This window comes from Crocuta crocuta, unplaced genomic scaffold (assembly GCF_008692635.1).
Source record: "Crocuta crocuta isolate KB4526 unplaced genomic scaffold, BGI_CrCroc_1.0 scaffold772, whole genome shotgun sequence".
NCBI lineage: Eukaryota > Metazoa > Chordata > Mammalia > Carnivora > Hyaenidae > Crocuta > Crocuta crocuta.
Genome location: NW_027528830.1, coordinates 365,959 through 377,382, shown reverse-complemented (window position 1 = coordinate 377,382; position 11,424 = coordinate 365,959). Strand labels below are relative to the sequence as shown.

At 34.4% G+C, this 11,424-nt stretch overlaps 1 protein-coding gene across 1 annotated transcript in view; it reads right to left on the bottom strand.

Annotated features, from left to right (window-relative positions):
• The window catches only part of CEP85L (centrosomal protein 85L), a 156,357-nt gene that overhangs the window by 46,665 nt on the left and 98,268 nt on the right, over nt 1-11,424 (bottom strand). The window contains exon 5 of the mRNA XM_077755990.1: nt 8,319-8,436. Coding sequence (XP_077612116.1) covers nt 8,319-8,436 — 118 coding nt within the window. The remainder of the gene's footprint in view (nt 1-8,318; nt 8,437-11,424) is intronic.

The window sequence follows — 11,424 nt, the reverse complement described above, 5'->3', positions numbered from 1 at the left end:
TATAATGCTTCTGGATTTCAAACTATACTAAAAAGCCATAGTAATAAAAGCAGTAAGATACTGGTACAAAAAAGACATATCAATCAATGGAATGGAATGCAGAGCCCAGAATTAACTCCTAACATATATAGTCAACTGATACTTGACAAGAGAACCAAGAATACACTAGGGGGAAAGGACAGTCTCTTTGACACATGCTGGGAAGAAAACTGTACAAGCACATGCAAAACAATGAAATCGAGCCCCTATCTCACACTACTCACAAGAACTAACTTGAAATGTATAAAAGACTGAAACAAAAAATCTCTTACCATAAAACTAGAATGAAACATAGGGGGAAAATTCATCAATATTGGTCTCAACAATGACTTGCTTTTTGGACATGATGCCAAAAGCACAAACAACAAAAGCAAAAATCAAATGGAACTACTTCAAACTCAATGCTTCTGCATAGTAGAAGATCTAATACTTAACAAAATGAAAAGAAAATCTATAGAATAAAAAAGTATTTCAGAAAACTATCAGAAAAGGATTAATATCCATAATATAAAAAGAACACAAGTCAATTTGATAATAAAAAAATAAACAATCCAATTAAAAATGGGCAAAAGAACTAAATAGACATTTTTTTCAAAGAGGGCATCACAATGGCCAACAGACACATGGGAGAATTCTCCACTTCATTAATCATCAGGAAAATGCAAATCAAAACCATGGTGAGATACCATGTTACACCTGTTAGAATGATTATCATCAAGAAGACAAGAAATAGCAGATGCAAGTGAGGATGTGGTAAAAAAAGAACTCTTACACAAGACTGGTGGGGAGGTTAATTGGTACAGCCACTATAGAGCAATAAAACAGATCTACAATGTAATCTAGCCATCCCATTTCTGGGTATATTCCCAAAGGAAATGCAAACAGGATTCTGACAAATATATACCCTCCCATGTTTATCACAGCATTATTCATAATGGCTCAGATATGGAAACAACCCAAAAGTCTATCAATTGATAAAAAAGATGTGGTACATGTACACGGTGGAATATTATCCAGCCATGAGAAAGGAAGATATCCTATCATTTATAATGACATGAATGGACCTTAAGCACATTATGCTCAGCAATATAAGTCAGAAGGAGAAATATTAAGTGCTATATGATATTACTTATACATAGAATCTACAAAAAGTTAAACCTGTAAAAAACAGAGAGAAAATGGTGGTNGTTAGAAATTTGAGTAATAGCGTATAAACTTGTATAAGGGTACTAAGGAATAGTAAATAAGCCATAGAAATTTAATGCAAAGTGTAATGAATATAGACAATAAGATGTACCACAATTATGTAAGGTAAAAATATTGCTATTTTAGCAAACATAATATATGTGTGTCAAAATAGTGTGCTGTACACCTTAAACTTCTACATTGTGTGTCAAATTAATCAATAAAAAACTAAGAAGAAAAGCACTGTTCAAACACCAAAAAATTTTATTTGCTAAGAAATTTTTTTATTATTATTTGTTTCTTTTAAACCCTTGCCATTTATTAGCTCCATATATCTATCTAATAAAGAGAAATTCATGTCCTATATTTATGACATCCATTTAGTACTTTTGGTTTTCCCTGATTCCCTTTTATTAATTTCCCTTATCTTTTGAAGTCTAATTTCTCAACAATATTTTAATTCCCCACATAATTTTAAATCCTTCTAATATTTGTAGCAACCCCATTTCTATATCCCTCCAGCTATATCTATATGTCCTTGTAGACTGACTTGGAGAGCCCTCTACTGGCCTGATACTGTGTCAAAAAACGTTTTCTTCAGCTTTCAGATGCATACTAAGATACACATGCCTTTGGTAATATAATTGTGTAATTCAAGCTAACCCTTTCTTCAGAATAATAAAATTACAAGGAAAAACTGCATGGTTCTACAGAACTGTTTTCAGAACAAATTATACTACTTACGCAGTACAGAAATACCCCTTTAAAATAACTGTACACTATTAATCTCAGTTCCATAGAGCCTTACTATCATGGGGTAGAACAGATAAGACTGCATTGCAATGAGGTATTCTGATGCATTAGTAACTAAAGTATGGTAAACAAGTTGGAATCTATAAAATGCTTCTGTCTCATGTAAGTCTGACCATTAGCTGGTCTTCAGTATTTCCTGATGTTAATATACCAGTTCCTTTAAAATATATAAACAAGTTTGAAAATATAATGGAAGAAAACAAAATCCCACTTAAAATGATTTAATTCCAGAAATAAAGACCTTAATTAGGAAGATAAAAAAAATTCCATTAATAGAAGTATATATCTCTATAAAGTTATGAATCCTCACTTTTGACCCTAATAAAAATGCCAATAGTTTATATGCCTTGGGAAATAAGGCAATCATAAAGTTGACACAGAAAAACATACAATTCTTTTTTCTTAATTTTTTTAAATGTTTTATTTATTTCTGAGAGAGAGACAGAGAGACAGCATGAGCAGGGGAGGGTCAGAGAGAGAGGGGGACACAGAATCTGAAACAGACTCCAGGCTCTGAGCTAGCTATCAGCACAGAGCCCGACGCAGGGCTCGAACGTATGAACCGCGAGATGATGACCTGAGCCGCAGTCAGACGCTTAACCGACTGACCCACCCAGGAGCCCCAAAAACATACAATTCTTAAGACAAATTCTTTTAAAAAAGTAGTAATTGGGGAAAGTCACACTTCAGCCATATAAATTTTGTTATAAGGTCTTATAGACCTTTTGTCTATGTTCCAGTTAGGCTGTACTCTCAATGGCAAAATTAACTTCATTAACATTTCTATTCCATGCACCTACACATTGCTTTAACCATAGTGAACACATATTTTAAAGGAGTGGGTAAACATGTTTACCTATACAGTTTCTTCCTCTGTAGCTTCAGATTCATCAAGGTAGGAACTATTTTTTACCTTTGTGGCCTCATAATTTAACACAGTAGATGTCTCACAACTGTTCTATTAAATGGATCCATTAGTGAAGATGGAACTTGTCTGTAAAATGCTCATTAGAATTATAGAGAATTCATGATAGAAAATAATAGAAACAGGGAAAAGAAATAAAACAATATAAATAGAAAATATTGTGACAAATTCAGAAAATATATTTTCATATCAAATTATAAGACAAAAAGCTAATTTTTATATGTAAAGAGCTTGTAAAATCAATAAGCAAAAAAACCAATACCTAACAAAAACAAGCAAAGGATATGAAATGACATTTCATAGAAATATAAATGGGGCATTAGATATATAAAAAGAAATTCAACATCACTCAGGAGAAAAACATTAAAACCATATGAAGAAAACAAGAAAGATCTTAAATCAACAACCTAACTTAACAACCTAAGGGATGAGAAAATGGAGAATATACTAAATCCAAAACTATCAGAAGGAATGAAATAATAAGGATTAAAACAGAGATAAATGAAATAGAGAAAATAAAAATAGAGAAAATTAATGAAACCAAAATCTGGTTCTCTGAAAAAACAACAACAAAACTGACAAATCTTCATCTAGATGGATCAAGGAAAAAGAAGGCTCAAATTACTAATATCAGAAATGAGAAAGAATGAAATCTGGCCATGTGTAGCAACATGGATAGACCTTGAGGGTGTTATGCTGAGCAAAATAAAAGTCAGGCAGAGAAGGACAAATATCATATGTTTGCACGTATAGGAGGATTAGGAGGAACTTGACGGAGGAACAAGGGGGAGAATAAGGGCAGAAATGGTGGGGGAAAGGGAGAGAGGCAAACCATGAGAGACTCTTGAATGCTGACAAAAACTGAGGACTGATGGATGTGGGTGGGAGGGGGGATGGGCATGGAGGAGGACACTTGTGGGGATGAGCACTGAGTGTTATGTGGAAACTAATTTGACAATAAACTATTTGTAAAAAAAAAAAAAAGAAATGAAAATGGGGACATCAATATCTATTCTGCAGAAATAAAAAGGATTATAAAAGAGCACTGTGATTAAATGTATGCCAACAAATTGGATAAACAAAAGCAATGGATAAATTCTTAAAAACATAAAACCTATCAAGACTAAATCATGAATTAACAGAAAATCTGAGCAGACCTATCAATAAGAGATTGAATCACTAATCAAAACGCTCTGCTTCAAAAAAGCCCTTGCCCTGGACCTGATGGCTTCACTGGCGAATTCTACCAAACACGTTAAATAAAAAACAAAAAACAAAACAAAACAAACAAAAAAAAACACACCTAACACCAATCCCTTTCAAACTTTTCCAAACACTTAAAGAGAAGAAACTACCCTTCCTAAGTCATTCTATGAAGTCAGCATTATTTGATACCAAAGCCAGACAGACACTACAAGAAAACTAAAGGCCAGTATCTTTGATGCAAAAATCCTCAACATGATAGTGACGAACTGAATGCAATAGTATTTTAAAAGGATTATAATCTATGACCATGTAGAATTTATTCCTGGAATGCAAGCATGGCTCTGTATACGAAAACTGATCAATGTAATACACCACATTAACAGAATAAAGGAAAAAACCCATAATCATCTCAACTGATGCCGAAAAAGCACAAGACAAAATTCAGTATCTTTCAAGATTAAAACACAAAAATACTAGGAATGAACTTCAACTATTGGAAGAAAACTATCTCAACATAATAAAAGCTATACAGTAAAAACTGATAGCAAACATATTCAATGGTGAAAGACTGAAAGCTTTTCCTCTAAGATCAGGAAAAAGACAAGGATTCCTTCACTACTTCTATTCAACAGAATACTGGAAGTTACAGCCAGAGGAATTAGGCAAGGAAAAGAAATACAAGGCATCCATATTGGAAAGGAAGAGGTAAAAACTATCTCTGTTCACAGATGATATAATCTTATGTGTATAAAATCCTAAAAATTCCACCAAAAAACTTGTTATAACTAATGAGTAAATTTAGCAATGTATTAGGATACAAAGTCAACACACAAAAATCTGCTGCATTTCTATGATGCATTAACAATGAACAATCTGAAAAGGAAATTATGAAAACAATCCTATTTACAACAGTATCCAAAAGAATACCTAGAAATTAACCAAGGAGGTTTGTAAAAGACTTACATAATAAAAACTAAAAAACACTTCTGAAAGAAATTGAAGAAAACATAAACAAAAGGAAATACGTTTCATGTTCGTGGATTGGAAAACTTAACATTGTTAAGATGTTAATACTACTCAAAGTGATCTAATGATCTACAGATTCAGTGCAATCCCTATCAAAATCACATTATTTTGCAAAATAGAAAAACCTACCCTAAAGTTCATAAAGAATCTCAAGGAACCACAAATAGCCTAAAGAATCTTAAAAAGAAAAAAAACCTAGGGGACTCACATTACCAGATTTCAAAACTTAATAAAAAGCCACAGTAATCAAAACAGTGTGGCACTGTTAGGAACAATATGTGGATAATGAAAGATATACAGAGACCAATGGAATAAAATATAGAGCCTAAAAATTAACCCTGGCATACATGGTCAAATGATTTTTGGACCAGGTGCCAAGACCATTCAATGGCGAAAGAGTCTTTTCAACAAATTGTGCTGGGAAAACAGGATTATCCTCATGCAAAGAATGAAGTTGAACCTTTACCTAATACCATATACAAAAATTACTCACAGTAGGTCAAAGACCTAAACATAAGACCTGAAACTATAAAACTCCTAAAAGGAAACATGTGGCAAAAGCTTCAAGACAATGAATTTTGTAGTATTTTTTGATATGACACCAAAGGCATAGGCAATAAAAGAAAAAGTAGTCAAACTGGACTTGAAAAATAAAAAATTTGTGCATTGGGACACCTGGGTGGCTCAGTTGGTTAAGCATCTGTCTGACTTTGGCTCAGGTCATAATCTCACAGTCCATGTGTTCAAGCCCTGCATTGGGAACCTGCTTCAGATTCTGTGTCTCCTTCTCTCTGCCCCTCCCCTGCTCATGCTGTCTCTCTTTCTCTCTCTCTCAAAAATAAACATTAAAAAAAATACAAAAAAATGTTGTGCATGAGAAGACATTGCCAACAGAGCTTAGGATTTTTCTCTCTTCCCCCTTCACCCTACCCCTCCCTCCCTCCCTCTCTCTCCCTCTCAAAAATAAACATTTACATTTACAAAGAGCTAGTAAGCCATAAAAAGATGCTCGCACCACTAATCTTTAAGAAAATGCATTATCAAAACTACAATGAGATATCACCTCATATTCATTGAGATGGCTTCTATCAAAAAAGAAAACAAAAAATAACAAGCGTTGGTGACCATGTGGACAAACTGGAACCCCGTGTACTATTGGTGGAAATGCAAAATGGTATAGTCACTATGGAAAACAGTATGATGCCTCCTCAAAACCTTAAAAATAGAATTACTATATGATCCAGCAATTCTACTTCTGGGTATATACTCAAAAGGACTTTGAGGCAGGGTCTTTAAGAGATATTTATATAACCATGTTCAAATAAATATAAAAATGTTCATGGCAGTAATACTCACTAGAGCTAATATGTGGAAGCAAACAAAATGCCTGTCAACAGATGAGTGGATAAAATAAAATGTGATATACAAATGATGGAATTGTTTATTGTGCTGGGAAAACAGGATTATCCTCATGCAAAGAATGAAGCTGAACCTTTACCTAATACCACATACAAAAATTACTCACAGTAGGTCAAAGACCTAAACATAAGACCTAAAACAAGAAAAGAAAAGAAAAGAAAAGAAAAGAAAAGAAAAGAAAAGAAAAGAAAAGAAAAGAAAAAAAAGAGAAAAGCTAAAGAAAAATAAGCGGATAAAATAAAATGTGATATACAAATGATGGAATATTGTTCAGCATTTAAAAGGAAGGAAATTCTGACACATGCTAGGGTATCAATGAACCCTGAGGAAACTATGCTAAGTGCAATAAGCCAGTCAAAAAAGACAAATACTGTATGATTTATTTTGCCTAAGATAATTAGAGTCATCAAAATCATAGAGACAGAAAGTAGAACAGTAGTTGTCAGGGGTTGGGGAGGCAAATCCAGAGTTATTGTTTAATGGGTACAAAGTTTCAGTTTTATAAGATGTTAAGAGGTATGGAAATGGATGGTGGTGATGGTTACAAAATATCATAAATGTATTTGACACTACTGAACTGTGTACTTAAAAAATGGTTAGGGTGAAAAAAATGGTTATGATGGTAGATATTATATTGTATGATGTTATGTTCCTATGATAGTAGAAATTATGTATTTTAACATAATTCTAACTTTTTTTTAAACCATGGAGATAACTCCACTACCCCATCCTTTATACAAATCCACTAGAAGGGCAAAAATTTCACACTATGTTAATACAATAGCAATCTGACAATATCAATAAAAATTACCAGCTCTTATAAACACCTATAAATTTCATTTCAGAGAATTTAAGTTAAAAAATACTCACAAGAGCCAAACAGTGTCTAAAAAGTTATTCTTCACAACATTATTTACAGTAGCCCCAAACAAGAAACAACCCAAATTCTGACTAGTAGGGACAAGATGAATAAATGATGCTATCTCCATAAAATGAGAAACCAATCAGTTGTAAAAGCAAAGGAAAAGAATACTGTCATTGTAATGACATAGAAATGATCACTGAATTTTTTTTAACAGAAGTACAGCTGACCCACATTACTTAAGTTTCAGGTGTACAACATAGTGATTCAACAACTCTATGTGTTATGCTGTGCTCACCACAAGCGTAGCTACACATCTGTCACCGTACAACACTATTACAATACCAATGACTACCTTTTAACCCCCATGCCTTATTCATTCCATAGCTGGAAGCCTATAACTCCCACTCCCCTTCACCTGTTCTGCCCATTCTTCCAGGCAGCCATCAGTTTGTTCTCTGTATTTCTGAGTCTGTCTCTGCTTTTTTAATCACTGCATTTTACATAATTTTATGTAATATAAAGGAAAAAAAGCAAGTTGAATGGATAATGTATATATTTTGATACTTTTTGTGAAGACAGAGGAATAAAATCCATTTATATCTGCTAGTGATACATACTACCTCTAGAAGGATACACTATAAACTGGTAACAGTAATTCCTGTATGTGTGTGGGAAGGGGATGTGAACTTGACATCTGGAAGATAATTCTTAGACATCTTTTACTATATATATAAACATAAACGGTGATTAATTAAAAAGCATCCAAATATTACAAGGTCAGCATATAATTAACACGTGATTTATTAATAAACAACAACTACAAAATTCTCTACACCTTACCTGCAAACTAGCCACGTAAGAATCTTCACAGTTTACATAGTGTCCTAACATGGCATGTTGTGCCCGTAACTCATTATCCCTTATCCTCTCGTGTAGGTGGCTAATTTGCTGCTTCTGCCTGGAAAACATAAATTGAGGTGACATTATAAAGAACAGGCTTTTCTAAGAGACCATTAAAAGTAGTGATTTCATGTAAGAGTTAAAAGTATTATCAACCTTAACATTCATAATAGCAAAATTTAAAAAAACATATCACCATACCATGGGTTATGCAGAATACAGAAAGGGTTTATTTATACTGTAGAATACTTCTTGCATTTTATAAAATATAGTGTTTTGTAGACTATCTTCTTAGTAATAACAAAGTCATGTTTTGCTCCCTTTCTTCTTGTCACCTCATATAATAAATGTTATGTCCCCAGTTTAGAATGCCTTTACCTTAAAATCCATTATTTTCATCCATTCAAATTCTGTTTAACACTTAAATATCCCCTGACAGTACTGAGAATCTCACTGTCAGAGATGAAAGGTATTTTCATTAACATCAACTAGCCTAACTGCTGTTCTATGCCTGCGTCTTCTCAACAACATCCTAGGTTACAGAGTCTACACATAACTATCACCAAAGCTGGAGAACTCACTTGGTGACAGAACTGCATTTTTGGATAGCTCAGACGTTTCATTTTAACATAACTTCATGTTGGAAGCATACACACGGAAGTTCAAATCTTTCCTCAGCAACTCATAGCTTACTTTAATCAAGTCATTTAACTTTTGTGAATATGTACCCTTATATACAGTTGATGCCTGAACAATGTGAGTGTTACAGGCACTGACCCTTCCTGCCCTGTCATGCAGTTAAAATTGGCATATAATATTTGACTCCCCAACAAGTTAACTACTAAAAGCCTGCTGTTGACTGGAAGCCCTATCAATAATGTAAACAGTTGACTAACACACATTTTGTATGTTCTATGTATTATATACTATATTCTTATAATAAAGCTAGAGAACTGTTATTAAGAAAATCATAAGAAACAGAAAATATATTTACAGTATTGTATTTGCTCGAAAAAAAATCCACATGTAAGTGGACCTATGTAGTTCAAACCTGTGTTGTTCAGGGTCAACTGTGTTTGAAAGCTGTTACATAGCCAGTATCATGTTAAGAGCTTTATATGTGTTATTAATAATCTTCAAAAACCCCTTAATAACAAGTCTCATCATAAAGTTATGAGAAAGAAAGGATTTTAAGAAAAAGTAAGGATGCATGTGGGTAAGCAAATAGCTTGGCATTTTCCAAAATTACCCACAAAGTAACTTTTGGTGCAAGTTACGTTTTAAGTTTCAAACTGAATCAGAGATCTTATTCTACTCTGAGCCATTTAATTTTTTAGATATACTATCTTTAAAGAAAATTCAAATAGAAAACATCAAATAGTAAACAGATAGGGGCACCTGAGTGGCTCAGTCGGTTAAGCAACCGACTTTGGCTCAGGTCATGATCTTGCTGTTCGTGGGTTTGAGCCCCGCCTCAGGCTCTGTGCTAACAGCTCAGAGCCTGGAGCCTGCTTCGGATTCTGTGTCTCCCTCCCTGGCCCCTGACCTCGGCTCACACCCTGTCTCTCAAAAATAAATAAATGTTAAAAAAATACTAAACAGATAGGAGAGTCATGACACTTGTGAAAGAATTTCAAGCTTTACCAGGAAAACTAAACTTCCTTTTCTGGCCAAGAAAGAGTAACAGACACCAGCTGTGCCTTTCTACCTGACACAATTACAAAACAGAACAAAATACAGCGAACAATGACTCTCAAAACACTGAATATCGGTTAATCAGGAACAGTGACTTCTGGGAGATGGGCAAACAAATGAGGTGAGCTCTATGACTGCCAGAGCCTACTGCTGCAGGCCCCACCCAATACAGGGAAAGAAGCCTCTCTCTGAGCTGAAAAGACAATGCTGGAATGCTGGAGAAACCAAGGGATTCAGAGATCACAGTGCAGTCACCCTGAATATTTAGTTGAGTACTAATGAATAAATACATGAGGAACTACCTAAAGTGCATATGTGGGGGAGGATGGCGGGTGGTGGTCAACCAAAAAGATAAGAATGAACAGTGCCTGAGGCTTACACAGGTCCTATAAGTGTGCTTGTTTTCAAATGCCACAGTGGAAAACTTCATAATTCACAAGGCATCATTTAGCAGCAATTTTCAACAAAGATCAATTCTGACTCCACAACAAAGTTTCAGGAATACAAAAACATGTGACATCCAAAAAATGTTAAAATTTGTAATGCCTGGAACTTGATCAAAAATTACCAGGAACTGCAAAGCAGGAAAATATAACCTATATTTTTATTTTTAAGTGTATTTGTTTATTTTGAGAGAGAGCATGGGAGAGAGGCAGAAAGAGAATGAGACAAACTCAAGCAGACTCTCCACTGTCAGCGCAGAGCCCAGATGCGGGGCTTGAACCCATGAACCACAAGGTCATGACCTGAGCATCACTGAGCTGTGGGATTTCTTTAAGAGTCAAATATATGTATTATTAGAATCCCTAAAGGGGGGTATAGGCAGGGAAAATATTTGTAGAAAACTGGCCAAAATGTTTCCAGAGTTAATGAGAACTATACATCCACAAATCTAAGAATATCAGTGAACCTCAAGCACAAATTACATGAAGAAAACTAAACCAAGGTACATTTTAATCAAATGGCTTAAAATCAGTGATAAAAATCTTAAAAGTAGGCTGTGAAAAAAAGGTAAATTCATTCACAAAGACAAGGTAAAAAGGACAGCAGATGTCTCATCTAAAATAATACAAACAAGAAGACAATTTATTTATTTTGAGAGAGAGAAAGCAGGCAAGTGGGGAAGGGTCAGAGAGAGAGGAAGCTGGGGAGAAGGAGAAAGAGAGAGAGAGAGAGAGAGAGAGACACTATGAATCCCACGCTGGCTCTACTATCAGTGCATAGCCCAACACAGGGCTGGATCTCATGAACCATGAGATCATGATCTGAGCCGAAATCAAAAGTCCAATACTTAAACAACTAAGCCACTCAGGCACCATCCCCTTTCTTTCAATGGGAAAAACCACCCCAA